This window comes from Pleurodeles waltl, chromosome 2_2 (genome assembly GCF_031143425.1).
Source record: "Pleurodeles waltl isolate 20211129_DDA chromosome 2_2, aPleWal1.hap1.20221129, whole genome shotgun sequence".
In the NCBI taxonomy this organism is placed as follows: Eukaryota; Metazoa; Chordata; class Amphibia; order Caudata; family Salamandridae; genus Pleurodeles; species Pleurodeles waltl.
Window position 1 is genome coordinate 1059318015 of NC_090439.1, and position 20794 is coordinate 1059338808.

Here is a 20794-nt window from a genome sequence, read left to right on the forward strand (position 1 = left end):
TCAAATAGGGGCACCGGGAGCAAACAGGGAAAGTGTGCCCTTTTATGATGAATGTGGTGGCCCGAGGGTGAACCGCAAACTTGCATTGCACTGGGGCAGTGCATTCAAGTGAAGTATGGAGCAGCTTTTTACAAGCTTCTCTGTGTTTCTCAATGCCGATGGCAACACTGAAAAGAAATTGGAGATTCTCTTGCAGGCGGGTGCAAAGAGTAGACTACACCTACCTGTAGGGAGATGTCTGTGGGGGTGGACCATGGATCCCCTTTCAAACCTCAAGAGGGCTGCCCTCAGGGGATGCACTGACAAGAAGCTCACCTACTAATGGCATGTTTGTCTGTGCACCTGTAGCACAGTCTGGGCATAAAGGCAAAGTGACTCCCTCATTTGCATGGAGACACACCCCCATGCAAATAAGAGAAATGCCCTCTTAAGATAGCACTGGTGCTACACGTATACCAGCAATAAAAGTATTACAGAAAGGGTGGCACAAGTGTCTTTAGTTCCTTCTTTTAGGCCAAAGTGTCATGGGGCCTACAAAGCAGGACCTCCTGCGGTTGCACCCTTGAGGCACATTCCATAATATTACCCCTGTAGTGGTAGCAAGAGGGAATCCCTTGTTAAGGAATGACTTATGCCTGCTGGTGGATGAGTTCAAGGTTATGGTATATGTTTTGTAGGCCCCAGAGGACAAAACTATTCAAGTGCAGCTATTCTGCCAAATCAGCCAATCTATAGATAGGGACAGATGCTGGACAGATAACTTTAGGTGAACAGACAACACATTTGACCCAAAGTTCATCTTAATTGTCTTTTCCCTTGTTGAGGAGAAACATGGAATCTGCAGCAGGTGATCACTCCAAGCGTATGCAAAAACTGAGTGCTGGTTCAAAAATACTTGGCGTCCCTCACTGTCCTTAGTTTATATTAACATGAATACTAATTATCAAAATAAATGTTCACATTTATGAGCTCTGAACTAATTCTCATTGTTGGTTCATTGTTGGTTAGCAATGTTCCATTTTAGCTCAACTTAATTCTTAATGTTCCAATGGATACAGACTAAGATTATTTGCCAGCATTCAATAAATCTAATTATCACTATGAGTGATCCAATATTTTTAATTAGCATTATTATCATCATTATTACATCATCTAATGCTATGGAAATGTCAATTTTTTATCTTTCTTCAGCACAAATGGGTAGACAATCAAAAATATGTAACATTTCATTTTTACCTCCCATCTGTAACTCAATGTATTAAAGGTCATAAACAGCAGGACAGTGTTGCTTTGTGTACCTTACCTGTAGTTTTATCCTTCAAAGCTGTTTTACACATTTCTATTCTTGCAGAATGAAACGGCACATATCTGTCCTGAGGAGAAGCCACGAGCACAACATTCTTAAAATATTGTAGACCTGCAGTAAAGCAGCGGATGAAAAACACCATTAATATCGTAACTAACCATAGGCTATGTGCTGATGTCAGGAGTGGTAACAAGAGGAACTTGGAAAGTATGGGTCATCAACGTGACATTTTCACAAATTATATAAAACTCGCGCCTCAAAAAATTGCAATGTTTGTGTAAAGTACCCATAATTTTGGGAAAAAAAGCAATACATTGGCGATACACGTTTATTTGCTATATTTACTCGTCATATATGCAACACATACCTAAAATGTCCACGTGAAAATTAAACTGGATTTGCAAAACTGAGTGTACCTAGGTGAGTATCAGAGAAGATGTCAAGCATGTGAATATAGGTTGCTTTCAACAGAGTTCCTACACTTTGAGCTTTTATAAACAATACAAAATTAATCATTCTTGTCAGACATAAACCTGATTTAAGTAAAAAGCACCTAAATGGGTTTGGACTAAGGCCCATATTTATACTTTTTTAGCGCCGCATTTGCGCCGCTTTTTGACCCAAAAGCGGCACAAACTTACAAAACACAATTGTATTTTGTAAGGTTGTACCCCTTTTTCGTCAAAAAATGACGCAAATGCCTTGCTAGAAAAATATAAATATGGGCCTTGCGGTGCTAAAAAAGTATGAATATGGGCCTAAGGCCCATATTTATACTTTTCTAGCGCTGCATTTGCGTCATTTTTTGTCGCAAAAGCGGCGCAAACTTACAAAATACAACAGTATTTTGTAAGTTTGCGCCGCTTTTGCGTAAAAAAGCAGCGCAAATGCAGCGCTAAAAAAGTATAAATATTTGGCCTAAGTGTGCTACTAATCTGAGGAATCTTCTGTCGAAATAAGTGTCAAATTCTTTGGCAGAGCCATCAGAATTTTTCTAATCATCTTCATTTGCGGATGTGTAGAAGGTCTTCTGACTTTGATCATTGTGTTGTATATTTCCTATTTGTTTCAATACATGGTTTAAACTATTGACCCACTTTTTGGACCTAAAGGACAGTCTGGCTACCCATATATACTGGCTAGGTCTATTTTCAAAATTCAGTGGGCTGCCTTATGCTGTAACGACTATTTAAAACTGATCTTTCAACTGCCTCGACCTAATACATTTTCCAAACCAACACATTTTGGGTTTCCTCTTAGGATTTACAAGCAAAGGCTACTCTTCTGAACCAAATTGATTGGGCATTGAGAATGCTTAGAGAAGCAAAGCACTGCTGAAGGATCATCAAGCCATTTATTATTTTATTGCTATCACTATGGATTTGTGTGTCCCTGTATTTAGTTTTTTATCTTTTTTTAAATAAATAACAGCTTCCAAAACATCGTATATGAGTAAGTTTCATGCAGTAACGATCTGGGACAGTTATTCTTATATTCTAGTAGAAAGCATTCAGTATTGTCAGAATATGACACTTACTTAGATTGCTCCAAAGGCTAATACTAGGGTTCCCAACTTACTCCATGTCAGGGTGTCATCACTGCATCCTGTTTCCAGTCTTGCTCTTTTAAGTTACCAATCACTGTGTTTAGGTGTGTTAGTCCAACTTGTTCAATTCATGTAAATTAGATCTGCATCATGATTTCAAATCTAGGCCCAAGACTGTATACAAAATGGCATATCACTTTATGTGAGTGAGGTCTCCTATTCCAAAAAGATTGGTCTTTCTTCTTCTCCTGTGTTTTCCCCTGTCCATGCCAGAATCTTTGTAACTTAGGTATTAGTGATTTGTACCTATAATGCTGATGTAAAAAGTACTGCATAGCCACCATATCTTTTTGAGTTTTGGATCTTTACTTTGGTAAGATGTGTGATGGCATGTACCCCCCACTTGCCTTCCCTGTGTTTTGAGTCATTCTTCATACTACCTGCATTAACTGAACCAATGTGATGCAATAGAATACTACTTTACTTGGAGTTGTGTGGTGATGACATGCAGAGTGCAAATGAGCAGGCATTAAATTATTGATGCAGTGAAGTCGCAGAATGACACAGTGAAATGTTGTAAATTTCCCTCTGTCAGGTCTGGGTGACTTTTTGCCCAGGAACGCCTACCTTGCATATCATTGCCGGTAGCAGGAGCTCAGGGATGAAAAGTGATGCCAGAAGACTCACAAAATATGAAGCTGCGGTGGTGCAAGGGCCCTGTAAATAGGCCCCCAAATTTCTATATCCGTATGCAGAAATCTATGTGGACATGTTATTATTCCTGCAATTCAGGGCACCTAATTCTGTGCCACAACTATCACAATCACACTTGTTAGTACATGCTACACACTACAAACTCTCCTGAGGGTCTTTGACAGTCTAATATTTGAGGGTATCAGGCACCATAGGAATACTTAGGAGGGTCGGCCTTGTTGTAAAACATTTGTCAAAGGTCTGGACCTCTGTTCCACATATTTTGTCCCTGTGTTGTTATGATTCAAAAAAATGTATTACCAATTTCAAAGTAGCAGACTCTAGGCTTAAATGGAGTCCATGGGAACTGCTCATCACATTTATTCAAAAGAGATTTAAATGCATGGAAACATTATTCCAACATGTACAGGCTCCCAATTAATAGTAGTTTGTGACCAATAGGTTCCAGTGAATACTGTGTTTGTAAATATGTATCATAAAATTAGAAATGAATTGCAGGTTGTTGTCTGAACATAAAAGGCCCAATTCATAAACCCCATTGTGTTATGATTAACCTAATTTAGCTGCATAAATACAATATTTCTGACTGCAAGATAGTGTATTATTGTGCAAAAACAAATCAAACAGATCACAATCCAGGGTGAGGAGTAGGCAGTCTAGGAAAGGGCTACATTGCAAAATGTAGGAACACCTACAAACTCGAAAACTACAGTATTTTCTGACCCATTCCTTTCCCGGGAAGTAGACTTGTTCATTGTTTTCCAGTGCAATAATGGAAATGGAACACCTTCAAAATCAATGAGAGTACAGCACAAAAGTTAGCATACTGCAGATATAAAAAATGTAATTGCTCACACTGGTAGTTCTTTTCCCATACACGATTGTACACTATGAACTAATGCACATGAGGAAATACATCTGAATGATATCAATTCTGAATTTAAAAAACGTTGCCGAGGCTTAACGGAGCCTTCAAAATGTTAGTGAATTCAATAAATTCAACATCTTCACCAAGGCAAGGTAATAAACCTTCTAAATTATTCTGTGAAAAAGGCCTACTCCGTTGAACTTACACAAGAAAATTGTTTTGTGAATAGAGATTACTGTTATTCTCGCTTATATTTCATTTTCCAGAGGGCTACCGTTAGACAATGTGTTATTATTTAGGAAAGAGGTACCTACACCATCTTAATAACCCACACTGTTACGTTCAAACTAAAGCCTCATTGAAACTCTGCTCAACCCTTGTAGCTCTGGCCAAGCAGCAACAGAGATGTGTGTTACGTTTAAACAATACCAACAAATCTAAAGTTAAGAAAACAATACAATAACATTTTCATAGACATTTTAAAAAGCAGAAAAATATAAGAATCACAAATATCAAAATTATTAAAATCAGAGAGGGGTGAACAAATAATTTTTTAAAGTTTTTAAACTAAAAGAATTGTCTAGCGATAGTAAAGAATCATTGAAAAATATCAATTTGCAGTTGACCGGGAGAGGAGGTCATATGAAAACAGTTTTTACTTTGGGACATAGATTACTTTTGTGGAGTTCAGATTCTTCCAGTGGGGTAAGATCCAAGCCCGTATCTGGTGATGGTCCCTCGAAGTTAGCTAGATTGTCATTGAATTTCCATAGAAGCCATTGGTTTTGGTACCAAAATCTGAGAGCGGAACATAGTTGAACTTCATAGCTGCTGAGTTTGTTTCATAGTTGGGATAAATATACTTCCTTGTCCTGCCCCAAAATTTTACCTTTGGATTTAATCACTTTTTCAGTTTAAAAAATCCTCCAACAAGCCAAGGGAGGAGGCCTTAGCTATGCACGGCTCCATTAGAGCAGATAGTGTGTGGTCCAGTTGAGCGTATTTGCGATGCTGTATAAATCACCCACAATGTGTGCACTCTACCTATCTAAACTGCTGGAAAATGTCTTTCTGATCAATCCTGCAGCCCCCAACTCCTGTAGGCAGGATTTCATTCCGCCATGTCCCATTCAGGACTTCTGCAGGGTCCAGTCCTCTCTGAATGGCTGCGTCCTCCTGGAGTCGACAGTCCATCTGTTTTTTTTTGCTCCTGGAACAGGCCCATTATAATCATGAGTCCTTCCACCCTTTCTATACACCAGCATATTCTTTCATTGGGACTTATCTTCACTGGTCCAGACATGTTCTGAGGAGGTGGCAGTGAGGTGCCATATCATGTGGACAGGACAGAGACTGGATACATTTTTCCCATAAAATTTTGTCTGCTTTCTTGTCCTAGACTACCCTTTGCATTACTTCTTCACTTTACTGTAAGAGGCATGAATCGGGCCTACCCTTAGCCACTCCTCTATTTAGATCAAGTAACAGATCTGGCTAAAACCTGGTTTTCCCTCTTACTGAGTTAGAGACTGAGGGAAAACCAGGTAGTGCAGCAAAGTGCAAGGAGGCCCACAGGTTTCTATGATTGAGTTATTTTAATGCCTATTTGAACAGTTGTTAAAAATGATACCAATAATGACGCAGTGAAATCCTGAAGATTTCACTGCACCATTTTTGCATGCCTCCTAGTGCCAGGACACACCTTTGCACACATTAAGCTTGCAAAGTCATAATGTGGCGTAAGGGGATGCACAGTGGCCCAATGCGAGCATTGTGCCACCTTTGTAAATACGGCGTGGCACAAAAGCCTTCCTAACGCCACATTGGCATAAAACAATGATGCTAATGTGACACAGGAAGGCACTAGGGGCTTGTCAATTTGTCCCTTAAAGTCTAGGACCACCCTGGGAATTAATAGGAGTAAATCCTGTCAGCCCCATTTGGTTTCTCCAAGTCAAAGGAGAAAGTGTGAAGGCTGGCCTTTGATCTATGAAATCTTCCGGTCCCATCCCAGATGCTCAGTCTTTCTTAAATGTCCATGTCCTGACAACACTGTTGCCTTCCTGGGCCCAGGGTCCAAGCTACTCTCCTCTTTAAGCAGGGTCACTAACCAGCTGGAACTATGACTTTATGCCTGAAGTGGGACTCAATGACAAATTGGCATGAAACCAGGTTTGGCTCAGGCTTTTATAAAGTTATTTTTCTGCTAAAGGTATCAACAATTTATTTTTACCATTAAATTCGTTTTTTTAAACAAATCCTTGAGCCACTTTTTTTCTAGCATTTTCCCAAGTACAGACAAAAATTGCAATCAGATTTAGGATTATTAATAGACAAATAACTTAACCTACACAGTGAAACAGCATTTGAGAATGTGTCCACTCTGACTGTACACTATTCCTTATATTCAGTGTGACACTTTATATATACTTCTAACCTACAGCACAGCCAGAGCACAGCGATGCTTCTGGTAGCCAGAAATGTTTGTCATATATGTGGGTGATGTAAATACACACTGCAGCCCACATATTACATTGAGGTTCCATGCCACTAGGGCAATTTCTGTACCATTTTACAAAGGCCTAACTGGAGAGTTAAATACACCAATTGACACAGAGAACATGCACTGTGGTATTGATTGGCATGGATGCAGCCAACAGAGTTCTGAATTCAGGTACAAATAATGTCCAGAAAAGGGTGAAAATCAGGGGAGACCACAAATGGAAGTATTGTTAAAGCTGAACTTTCCAACATTGGAACTATCACAGTTTCAGAATATGTGATCATTGATAAGAGTCTGAAATAAATAGAGTGTCATCCTATAGAGAAGCTAGGGGCTTTATGACAGCATATGTAGGCCCTGATTCTGAATCAGGCAGAGCAAACTCACTGCATGGAATTTCACTTCACCTGAATCTGATTCTGGGTTGATACTTTTTGAACATCCAGATTTTCCAGGTGTAGGAGAGCAGGACCTGCGTTTTCAGGCCATTAACTCTGGTCGGAAAAAACACATGAGACTTTGGCTTCAGGAGCAGCCAAGCCTCTTTCCCTGTGCTCTTTTAAATAAGAGAGAGTATACAATAGTTCTCCTGTCACAAATTACGTTCCAGTTCCCTTCACAATTGCCCCCAATACCCCTCTCTCACTCCGCTACTCACTCTGAAGGTCATCACTTACATTTACCCCCTGCTCAGAGCAGGTTGTAATTTTATGTGATAAACCACATGGAATTAGGAATTCTGTGTGGTTTTATTATTGGAAAGATTGTTTTCACAAGGTAATTCCCCACTCCATGGAGCTTAACTCATAATTGGATGGCATGATACCAGTCCATTAGGATAATATGCATGCCAGTCTACCATTCCCCAAGTTCCAACAAACTCATAAGCAGGACCCAAGTGTGATACACAGCCCGACATGAATGAATGTGCCTGCACTAAAAAAATGAAATATTGTATGTGATTGATAGAGCCTGGAGCCTTTTTACTAATTATGGGGTCCGATGATTCTTTCCTTCTCAGCCCCGAGTGGTGAAGAGTAACAGTTATCAAATTAATTAAACAATTTCTGTACAATCCAAATGTCACATAATAACATTCGGGGTCAAATCATATGGCTAAAGGATTTGCTACAGACTCAAAATCAATGTTACACAAATGAGTCTTAATACCATAGTGTAAATATATAAAATCACCAAAGAGGAATTAATGTGTTGTAGAATGTTGAACCTAGTTAGCATATACCAGACTATAGTTTCCATTGCAACAATGCAAAAGATCGGGAAACGCTTATGATTTTTGGTGACTAGAACCACGTTTTCCTGCCTAACCATTTAACCCTATCTATTCTAACACTAAAGGAATACTTGAGAAAGGTCTGCAAACAAAAATTCAGTAGAATATTCTGCTAAAAGAGGTGTGACAGCATAGAACCACACAAAAGTTTGAGGTCTGTACCTCAGAAGGTTCATTTCAGCTCTAAAGATAGGAAAGGGTCTTAATTCTTCACTAAGTAAACCTTCCTTGAATCACAGATTCCAAGACAATGACATCACAGTCAGATCTTCTCAAATGAAACCCCTAATAAAAATTTATTGGAAGTTAAAATTTCCAACCCCTGACACATCCCATCTTCATACTCTTCGAACTCAGCAAATTCAAAAGAGTTATGACTGAAAAGCTTCCAGAACACTTCTCTTCATCATTGCATAGTTTGTCTCAGATTATGCAAAATAATACCTTTAAAATGCTAGTCTAGAATAGATATTTATAAAACGTTGATTATATGTCATATACAAAGATGCACTCTACTCATATGCTTTGCAGTGCAGAAATTAAATTAATCATATTAAATGTTATACAAAATGTGACCACCAAATTGTGACCACTAGAAATGATCACCCTTTCACGTTCCTTTCCCAGAGGCTACGCTCATTCATGATCATAGAAACGATGATGTTCTGTTTACTCAATAGTAGTATGTTTAGAATCTGATCACAAGTGCCTTGAAGGAACATGAGGTATTTCATGGAATCAGTAAACAATGACACCATGGAATGAGGTCTTAACCAAGTCTACTAAACGCATTGTATTTCAAGCTTAAACTCGCAAATTGGCCATAACAAGCAGTATTCTTTGTTACTATACCAAATTTCAGCTGTCCCAGCAATTATTGTACATTTTATTATCCAGATAACTTCAGCAGGCTTGACCTGCTGTATCTGATCCGGGCAAAATGTGCAAGCGTAGACTTTAGTGAGCTCAGTTATGAACTATCTATGCCTCAAAGACAGATAAAACCAAGCAAAAAGGTGTTAATTTGAAATTTGACTGAAATTGCCAACACAGAACCAGTTCTGTCCTAGCATACCACATACTCAGTTACAATTCGAAAACATGCATCATTATATATTTTTTTACAGTTATCTGTTAAGTGACATAATATTGTCGAACCATAACAACCCCCTTAGCCCCCGTGCCCCAATGCGAAGAGTCCTGAAGCGAAAAAAGTAGAACCAGTCTCCTTGCAATTCCGTTATTGGCTAATGGGCGTCTTTCCTCCTTTTGCTATAGTGGAACTTGCAAAATTATTCAACCCAATAACTGTGATTAAATAAATCATTGTGTGTGAGATGGAGAAAAATCTACTCCTCAAGGAGCAGTTTTTGGCCTCAAATATAAATGCATTTAATATTCAAAAAACACTTTCTAAATTCAGAATGTGGAAGCTCACACTCACTTTGTTCTGAAGTCAGCTTTGCTATTACATGTTGGAATACTGGCTCCAAGTGTAAAATGTAAGGGGCTGATTTAAGAGCCCCAGCTCCAACCTAACAACACATTAGCTTTATTTTTTTTACTCTAATGTGGCGTTAGATGGTCAAAAAAACGCTGCACCATACTTACAAAGTCGCGTAATGCATGTGTTGCGCCACTTTGGAGCCCTTTGCGCTACATTATGCCTGCACCGTTGGGGGGGGGGCAAAAAAATTGTGCAAGAGATTTCTAATAAGGCCTGAGGGAAAATTAAGGCCCTTATACATGGATTTTGACGCAAAACTGCGCTAATGCAGTTTTGCGTCAAAATCCAAAGCGCCTGCTAGCACCATTGCATAGCACCAGCTTGGCGCCATATTTATGGAATGGTGCACAGTAGGGCAAACGACAGGTTAGCATCTAAAGAAAAGACGCCAGCCGGGGGTGATGGCAGGAGGGGAAAAGGCGCTAGTGGGCCAGAAATGACGCTAGGCTTGTTACTAACCAGCCTAGCGGTATTTTCTGACAAACTACCATCCAAACATGACTCCTGTCTTTGGAAAGACAGGAGTCATGCCCACCACCCCAATGGTCAGCCCAGGGGACCAGTGTCCCCTGGACAAGGTCATAATACCCAGGGCCAGGCAGGGGACCCCATGTAAGGGGCCCCCAATGTCACAGAAAAAAAATATATATACTTACCTTTACTTACCCAGAATGGGGTCTCCCATCCTATGGCGTCCCTCTGGTGTGGGTGGGGGTGTTCCTGGGGCTTGGGGTGGGTATCTGTGGGCCCAGTCTATGGTGTGGGTACACAGGTCCCCTAACGCCTGGTCAGACCCAGGCATTAAATAATGGCACTAAGCAGGCTTAGCGCCCATATTTTGGTCCACCTACTCCGTGCGCGTCATTTTTGCGTCAGAGTATAAATATGGCCATAGGCGGGTTAGTGTGATATTGTGGACTGGAACGCCTACCTTGCATCTAATTAGCACAAAGTAGTTTGCCGCATACACAATATGATGCTAACCCCTATATTTTGACGCTAGACGGGTCCAACGTCAAAATTGTGCGTCGTTTTAGCATCAACATTTTTTATGCTAAAATGCTGCAAGCCAAATATAAATATGCACCTAAATTACATTAATGAAACTCACAAAAGTTTCGACTTTCTCGTAACATTAATTTTTGCAAACGTTTGCATTAAGTACTTTTTTGTGTTTGACCGAAGGAGTCTGGTTTGCACAGAAAAAGATTTGCCGAAAAACATTTTCTGCTCGAATCATCCTTTGGCTGTATCTTGCACGACTTCTTTCTGAGAAATATACATGTAATAGATCTGCAACATAACCAAGATAATGTTATGGTTAAGCAGTAAATAGTACGCCGCGTAATTCGAATAATTTCAGGAATTTCACGTTAATCTTTTTACACGAATTTCTTGAAAATATTCCATTACAGCAACGTTTTTAAGTATGTCAGTGTGCGTGACTAAATTGTAACAACGGACTGCAGTGATAATGCACACAAAAAAAAAGAAGAATACCAGATGTTGGTTGCGGCAATTTCCAGTGCAAATTGAGTCCTTGAATCAACAATTGAAGCAAAGACGCATTTTGCATTAAAATATAGCAGTGAATAAAGGATTTTCATTTTCGGTAATTGCGTGTAATTTTGCGTATTTTTTCCTAGTGACAAGGGAGGTGTGTTGCATACACAGGCAGAATTAAATGTTCTTTTATAACTGGTGTACTGCATCACTCCCAGGTGCACACAGCTTTCTATATCTCCAGTGCTTAGCACTCCAGACAAAGGTACTACAAGCCTAGTAGCTTCCTAGCTGGTTGTGGACTCCGCAGGACGCTGTCACCAGACAGAGACTAGCGCCACTAAAAAAATAGCTAATTCTCATTCCAGAGATTTAAGTTCAGGACTGAGACATCTGTCTCTAATGACCTTTAGAGCAGCACGCAGGAAAATAGTCTCACCTTCACCCACACCAAGCAGTATTTTTTTTCTGAGACTGGGAATTTAAAGGCCGAACTAGCCAGTGTTAGGTAAAGACCATTCTCAATTTAAACCAAAGTTTACACATTTTCTCCATTTATTATTTTCTGAAAAGTGACCTATTTCCTGTGTCATCCATCCTGGTCTCCTCCACTGCTGTCAGTATTGCTATGTATCTGAGGCTGACTTCCACATAAAGGAATTTAAAACTGCTTTTTTGTCAAAAAAGGTTATTTTTAAGAGCAGAACACATGTAGCAACATTATGATCATCCAACCTGTTAGAAATGGGGTCTTTGGTTGGCAGTCAGGTTACCCACTGTCCAAGCAAGGACCCTCACTCTAGTCAGGATAAGTCACACACAATCGAAACTATCCTGTGCCCACCCTCTGGTAGCTTGGCACTGAGCAGTCAGGCTTAACCTAGAAGGCAATGTGAAAAGTATTTGTGCAATAAATCATGCAATAACCCAGTAAAACACCACAAAAAGACACCACACAGTGTTTAGAAAAATATATAGGCCCTCATCAAGATCGGACCGCCGGGCGGACGCCAATGCAGCCATACCCCCGCCGCGGCCATTTGGAGATCCCCGCTGGGGAAACCTAGTTTCCGCCCGCCAGCCCAGCGGGGATCTCGGGCGCAACACAGGAGCCGGCTCCAAATGGATCCGGCGGTGTTGCGGCCGTGCAACGGGTGCAGTTGCACCCGTCGTGCTTTTCACTGTCTGCTATGCAGACAGTGAAAATCTGCACGGGCCCTGTCTGGGGGCCCCTGCACTGCCCATGCCAGTGGCATGGGCAGTGCAGGGGCCCCCAGGGGCCCCGCGACTCCCCGTACTGCCAGCCTTTTCCTGGCGGTTCAAACCGCCAGGAAAAGGCTGGTGGTAGGGGGACTCGTAATCCCCTGGGCAGCGCTGCCCTGGCGGATTACTACCGCCGGGGCCATTGTGGCGGGAATGACCTGGGAAGCACCGCCAGCCTGTTGGCGGCGCTTCCGTCATTACAGCCTTGGCGGTCTTGTACCGCCAGGGTTGTAATGACCCCCATAGTATTTATCTGGTAAGATGCAGGTCAAAACAATTAAGATCCAATAAGTATATTTTGAAATATCACTGTAAAAATAATATAAAGGCCCTCATTCTGACCCTGGCGGTTCTCTACCGCCAGGGCCAACGGGGGCGGGAGCACCGCCGACAGGCCGGCGGTGCTCCCTTGGTCATTCTGACCGCGGCGCTTTGGCCGCGGTCAGAACGGGAAAACCGGCGGTCTCCCGCCGGTTTTCCACTGCCCCTTCGAATCCTCCAAGGCGGCGCAGCTCGCTGCGCCGCCGAGGGGATTCTGACCCCCCCTACCGCCATCCTGTTCATGGCGGGAAAGCCGCCATGAACAGGATGGCGGTAGGGGGGGGTCGCGGGGCCCCTGGGGGCCCCTGCCGTGCCCATGCCAATGGCATGGGCACGGCAGGGGCCCCCGTAAGAGGGCCCCGCAAAGTATTTCAGTGTCTGCCTTGCAGACACTGAAATACGCGACGGGTGCCACTGCACCCGTCGCACCTTCCCACTCCGCCGGCTCGATTACGAGCCGGCATCCTCGTGGGAAGGGAGTTTTTCCCTGGGCTGGCGGGCGGTCTTTTGGAGACCGCCCGCCAGCCCAGGGAAAAACTCATAATACCCTCCGCGGTCTTCTGACCGCGGAGCGGTATAATGGAGGGCGGAAATCTGGCGGGCGGCCTCCGCCGCCCGCCAGAATCAGAATCACCCCCAAAGTGTCTTTAGTCTCTTAAAAGCAACAAATGTCTCTTGCAAGCACAAAGTACCTGGTTTGCGTGCAAAATCTCCGCAAGTAACCGCAGAGGAAGAAAGGCATGGAAAACAGGGAGGTGTGCATCGATTTCTCAGGCCGCACATGGCGATGCATTGTTTGTTTTTCACACAGGGAAGGCTTTGCATTGATTTCTGGTGCCTGGACTTGGATATTCTTTGGGTTGCGGGGATTTAAGACGCCCTGGGGATGATGAGTTGAAATCCGGCGCTGGTAGGACGAAGTCACAGGGGCTGCACCGATCCGGTGGGCGTTGCACAGAAATGTCTAACGCAAGGCAGGCACTGCATTGATTCCTCTCACGAAGTCAGGCTGCGTCGTTCCGGCTCGGCTGTGCGTCGATCCAGTGGGCTGTGCGTCAAATTTACGATCACTTCGTTGGCGCTGCATCAATCTTCTCCTTACAAAGTCAGGCTGCGTTGTTCCAGTTCAGTGATTTTCTCATCGCAGTGCAGGCTGTGCTTCGTTTCTGGCAGGCAGTGCGTCGATTTTCACTGCAACGTGATTTCTTGTTGCAGGAATGAAGTTCTTTTGGTCCTGAGACTTCAGGGAACAGGAAGCAAGCTCTATCCAAGCCCTTGGAGAGCACTTCTCAGCACAGCCAGCGAGCATCAAGGCAGCAGGGCAACAGCAAGGCAGCAGCCCTTATCAGAAAGCAGGCAGGTGAGTCCTTTGGGCAGCCAGGCAGTTCTTCTTGGCAGGTTCTGGTTCAGGTTCTATTCTCCAGGAAGTGTCTTGTTCAGAAGTGTCTAAGTTGGTGAGGTCAGAGACCCTACTTAAATACCCAAATGTGCCTTTGAACTGGGGGAGACTTCAAAGAGTGGCTTAGAAGTGCACAAGGTCCCCTTTCAGGTCCATCCTGTCTGCCAGGGTCCCAGTAGGGGATGTGGCAGTCCTTTGTGTGAGGGCAGGCTACTGTCCTTTGACATGTAAGTGTTAGGCCCTCCACCCTCCCAGCCCAGGAAGACCCATTCAATATGCAGATATATGCAAGTGTGACTAAGCATCCTGTGTTTGGATTTGTCTGAGTGAATGCACAAGGGAGCTGTCAACTAAACCTAGCCAGATGTGGATTGTAAGGCACAGAAGGTTTTAAGTGCAGAGAAATGCTCACTTCTAAAAGTAGCATTTCTAAAATAGTACTATAAAATCCAACTTCACCATTAAGCAGGATTTTGTATCACCATTCTGGTCATACTAAATATCACCTGGCTACTCCTTTCAGATCAGGATCTATTACTCAAACAGTATATGAGGGAGGCCCTAATGCTATTCTATGAAAGGAGCAGGCCTCACAGCAGTGTAAAATGAATTTAGGAGTTTTACACTACCAGGACATATAGAACACACATGTTCATGTCCTGCCTTTTACCTACATAGCACCCTGCCCTATGGGCTACCTAGGGCCTACCTTAGGGGTGACTTATATGTAGAAAAGGGGGAGTTAAAGGCTTAGCAAGTACTTTTAAATGCCAAGTCTAAGTGCCAGTGAAACTGCACACAAAGGCACTGCAGAGGCAGGCCTGAGACATGGTTAGGGGGCTACTTATCTGGGTGGCACAACCAGTGCTGCAGCCCACTAGTAGCATTTAATTTACAGGCCCTGGGCACATGTAGTGCACTTGACTAGGGACTTACAAGTAAATTAAATAAGCCAATTGGGTATGAGCCAATGTCACCATGTTTTAAGGAGAGAGCACATGCACTTTAGAACTGATTAACATAAAAGGCAGGTACTTAGACATTTTTATCATAGGCAACACAAAGGACATTTTTAAGTCTTTGTTACAATAATGATTACTTTGATTTTATCGTAGCACTTTCCAATGCAAAATTCACCATACTGTAGAATTCTAAGAGTAGCATTCAACATAATGGTACTCATTTGCTTACCTCAGGAGGCTAAATACTGAGGGCTATATATATGGCCAAGTCACGCAGTGCAGCGAGTCACCTTGCTGCTCTGCACTGCATGACGGGGAAAAAGGGCAGAAATGTGCCTATTTAAGGCAATTCGATGCATTCCTGTCCTTTCTCCTGCGCTGGCACACAATGGACTGCATATCGCCAATCTCACGACAGAGTTCTGACCACTATATTTAGATGTGTTGCGGCTGAGGCTCCAACGGCTGGCGCAGTAGATTCCCATGATGGCTATTGTTACTCTATCACCATCAAGAAGGTGGGTTAATGCTGACCACATTTAGGTTTCACAGTCATACTGGAGTTGTTTCAGTGGTGGTTTCCTGCCAAAGGGGGTCGGTTGTGGTAGGTGTTGAACAATGTCACATGCCAGTGGCTGTGTAATGAATGCCAGCAGCACACACCTAAGGTACTATGGCCACGTGTTCACCTGTGTACCACACTACACAGTCCATTCACACCATGTACCTTTTCAATTCACCCACAACACAACATTTACCAGCCACTTACAATCCTATTATGAACAACAAAAGGTATTTGCACAGGTGTGTGGCAATAACTTACAGACACATCTAATGCAAACATATGCATTACACAGATATTTTATTTTTTACAGGACATGTATGTCAATGCACCTGTCCCAAGCCTCTGACAAGCCAACGTTAACAGGTAATATGAACTACTCACCTTCAAGTCTGGCAATGACGAGGTCATTTTCCTTCATGGACAAGTTACATCAGCAAAGGCATGACCTGTCCACTTGGGTTCCAGTGTGAAACGCAGGTTGGAAATGAGAAAAAGGTAGGTTTCTACCTCACTTTCCTTCCAATCTGCCAAATGAAGTAATGAGGTTTCCCCTCCACAGTCACCTTGGCGGGTGGGTACATTGTGATTGGCTCAGTGAGACAACTGGCTAGAGTCCCACTGCTATTTCCAGTGGCACCATCAACATGGGAGTAAATTCATGGAAGAGTCAGCAGGACTCAGACGGTCTCTCGTCTATGGTCCCGCCGACATCTAAATAGAGTGGGTGAGCCGCCAAGGTTGTGGACGAATTTTCTGATGGAAAACTGACAACGGGACCGATTCTGACAACATCTAAATCAGGCCCTTAGTGAGGATAATTTATGATTAAACTATAATTAGTAAAGTGTAACCATAAGGTTTGTTGTAGTGAAGTATTACATTCAATGACCAGAACCCTTCCAAACTCCTTACAAATGTTTCACTTATTGTTGATTGACAAAGTGTAAAATAGTCCAGTTCTTTGTTAATATATATTGAATTGCTAAAATCAAAATGGCTAAAAATGAAATTACAAAATGTGCTTTAGTGTACGTCACATTTTACTACTCAAAGTGTAAATGTAGAGCTGGACAATAAATGAGAACCTCTTCATAAATGTATAAATGTGTATGTCTGGTTTGACTTTTACTAATCAATAAAACTTTAAATCTTTTTTTAACTAAACTGAATTCTAAATCCAATATTGACATAAAAATAATAAACTGTTACCTGTAAGTGTGGAAACAAATAAAGCGATAAGCATCAATAAGCACTAATTAAAAGTGTTCTTAAAGTCCGTCAGACGATTCTTGCCGGACATTTCTAAGTTTTTCACAAGCAACCTAAAACTTCACCAACCTGGCTTCTGGCTTAGTTGATAAAGGAAAGATTTTCTTGGATCTGCATTATCCCGGAAGGTCAACTGGAGCAGGGATCCTGACTTTTTGAATTTTTGCATTAGCCACAAACCTAGAATTGAAAAAGACGTTTATGTTTTTAAAGGGAATTTGTTATCAGTTGATTCATTCAATTAACCTAAAGTGCCTTTGAGAATATTGAGTGACTACACTTTACAGTGATGTGAAAAATGTTCTTCTGGCATAAAGAAAATACATTAAATACATCACCTTAAAAAGAAAACACTTTAGGGGTATATTTGCCATTTTATAAAAGCAGGGTATGCCACAACATACATGTTATGGACTATATATTACATAGAATTTGTGGACTGTATTTTAGGGTGTTGGCATCATACTTCTGCACTTCATAACAACAATTGTATGCCTAACCATGGCCAGAAATCAGACACTAAAAATTAACAAGTGTGACAATGTTTATGATTTAAGGTCCTTGTTCTACAGCTGGTGTCAGGATGAATAACATTTTGTATTGTAAAACACACAACTTTACAATACCAAAAATGCTGCATTTTGATTAGCTCCTAGGCAGTCAATATCTGCCCAGGATATTCATAGTTAGCACCTGTTCACCTAGCTCATTGATTGTGCCTGCAAGAGACATGCTGCTGTATAAGACTGATTTTGAATCATTCACTTTCCTGTGTAGAGTGTGAACATGAGAATGGTTCTTATCTTGGCTACTACAAATTTGTGAAAAAACATGAGTCCCTGAAGACATTCCTTTCACTTTTTATATTATAGATTAGGTGTTATAAGCCTTGTGATAGACATGACAGTGTTTACCGTGTTTTAAAACTTATCTTCAATATTCTGTCAGATTTGTAATTTTACCTTTTTTAAATGTTGTGGAATGTAGTATTTTATCATTTCCTTCTATAAAGCACACAATGAAAATAGTTTTGAAACCAGTGCACACTCATGCAGGGAGATGCAACTACTGGCAAAAGGAAGTGGGGAAATTAAAAAGAAAAGTTAAATGCTCAAACACCAGTTCCTTTGTGTCTCTAAAAATCTACTGAAACACATCTAAGTGGAAGGTAAAAAAATGTCCAGCACAATATTCCTATTTTTTAATTAGGGAAGTATTAAGTGAGAGAAAGGATGGATAATCTGAGGAAATAGGTGTATAACGGGGATGCTGGACTTAGGTAGGAATCTTGCTATCCATTTTCAGAGCTTTAAAATATAATGTGCCTCAAATATCTAAAAAGCTATACCTGCCTAGGCATATTTTTAATGAGCTTGTTTTATATTTGCACTAATACAGCCTACCGTGGTAAGTACATGTGTTACTCAACATATCTGACTTTTTTCATGTCTGAGGAAGTTGTTTGTGAACCTATAAAACATGTGTCCTCATTTTAGCTTCTGATGGAGTTATCATAATTTCCATGAGAAGACCATGTAAGAAAACAGTAGCTCTCAAACGTGATTCATCAAACTCCAACAGCAGGTTAGCATTTTCACATAGTGAAATTCTTACACTAATAGGTAACCACCAATAAATGATTTACATTGCAATTAAAACCTGTGATCACCTTTTCTATATTCACCTTTTGTAAGCCTCACAACCAGGAAATCTCTATGATGTATTTCAATGGAACAAACATGGGGAGCATTATCACCAAGCTCTGCTACAACTTTCCACCTAAAAACTCCCTTGAAAAATGCACTATATAAAAATAATTTTGTGAATTTCACCTGCAATGTTAGGGTCTTATTTACAACAGGAATATTATCCAAGTTGAAGAGCACTTTCGGGAAGGTACTGACTGGGGTGGAATAGGGGCCATAGGTTCCTCTGACTCTACTCTGGTCAATTCCTACCTGCGAGTGCCTTCTCCTTTGGCTAAGATTGTTTAACTAGAATATTGTTATGTTGAGAGCACCAGTCAAAGCACTGGAGTGCCTCATGGCCAATAATGGCTGGTACAGACCTGCTTCAATATTCCATTGCATGTTTTTATTGTTCCTTCCTTCTTATTTTACACCATGGAATACTCAGTGGGTGAAATGTTCCAAAAATAGCCCTTTGTCTCATTGAAGGTGCCCACCTGTTGCCCAGGTCTGTAACTCAGGTTTGGGGCATTTAATGAACATTACACCGGTTAGAGTGTTAAATACATAATTAGCAATATCTTGCAAGCCTACATTAGAAGGACACGCCCGGGACACTTCAGAACCCTAATGCTCTGAAATTTATCATACCATGTTTGGTAGGCAATCACCAGAATATTATGTGAATGTTTTCAAATGTTTGTCTTTGTTAACAACATTTATGCAGAGAAGAAACATATTCTGCAAAAATCAAAACTTCAGTGGCTATATCTGTGCATATTAGTCAAGTCTATTCACAAAAGTAATGCATCTATGGGGTATGGTGACTTAGAAGAAGTTTGCTTTAGATGAACACTTACCTGTACTAACAAGAGTGCTGTTATTATACAGTGTTCCAAGGTGTGGTCCAGAGAGAGACAAGAATGTGTGCAACTTGTTAAGGTAATATCGAAAACGTGGCCGGGTAAGGACTGATCGGATGATGATGGTGCCCAGAGAATGTCCAATAAAACTGTTCAAAGATATAAAAACCAAGTTGAACAACCTTTTACTGAGGGAAAGACAAATTATTGAGACTTATAGACCATGCAACTCTTAAGATTCATTTGGGAAAAACTCAACCGGAATTTACGTCTGCAAAAGATACAACATTTGCAGCACTTCTTCAGTGTAAGGCATATGGAATGCACATTTTCATTTTATGCTCTAATTACTCCACGGACATCTCTTACATCGTTACCAAAAACAAACATTGCATTTGATGAATATCTGGCAGAGATACATTTCAAAATCATAAAACACAAAGGCAAAAAAGAATCATTCTACAACTAATACTTTTATCTAGTTCACTACCCATGACCCTACAGGTTAGCAGTACTGCAGACCAGTTGGAGCAACTGATGTTGTGGTTTTTAGGATGCCAGTGCTTTGAAAAGATGCATAGGATACGTAATACTCAAACATGTAAGGGTTTACACAGAGGAGAGGAGCAAATTATCGAATGACCTCCCCATAAATAAAACACCTAAGCTCCAAGAACAGGCATTACATATAGCCACACTGCCATACCCGCCTTTCAGCATCTGGTAGACAAGCTAGACTGATTCAGATAGTCTATCTAACAGCTTACTGAGACAGGAGAGTAGAGCAGAACAGTATTAAGGCTTGCCTGCTCTTCTCAATGACTGGTGCCCCAGAACAATCTTGATTGGTAAAAATCAAGGGTAAAAATCAAGGGATAAGGCACAAGAACACCTTGGATATAGAATACCCTGGAGGGGAAATATGAGGCTGCACCAGCACTATGCAAAAGTTTTTGAAACACCTTTCAAACCTTAGACATATCCTTAAGGCACAACCGAGAATTTTCTCCACTTCATTGTTACATTTTGAAAGCATGGCCAGACTGGCCTTTAATTCCATCCAACACTTACCCAGTGTGCTGAGCCTTTCGAGTTCCATTTTGAAAGCCCAGGTCCACTGCTGATGCATCTGCCACTTTCCCCATAATTGCATCAGGTATAGGGTTTTGGAGCCATGAATTGTGAGGTGGCAATGTGATACACTTTTTTAGGACTTGTAAGAC

The 20794-nt window shown here is 41.5% G+C and overlaps 1 protein-coding gene across 1 annotated transcript in view; it reads right to left on the reverse strand.

Moving 5' to 3' along the window:
• Window positions 1-20794, reverse strand: part of FAM135B (family with sequence similarity 135 member B) — a 1130658-nt gene that overhangs the window by 9924 nt on the left and 1099940 nt on the right. The window contains exons 18-20 of the mRNA XM_069220795.1: window positions 19569-19720; window positions 17090-17200; window positions 1304-1417 (exon numbers count right to left, since the gene is read on the reverse strand). Coding sequence (XP_069076896.1) covers window positions 1304-1417; window positions 17090-17200; window positions 19569-19720 — 377 coding nt within the window. The remainder of the gene's footprint in view (window positions 1-1303; window positions 1418-17089; window positions 17201-19568; window positions 19721-20794) is intronic.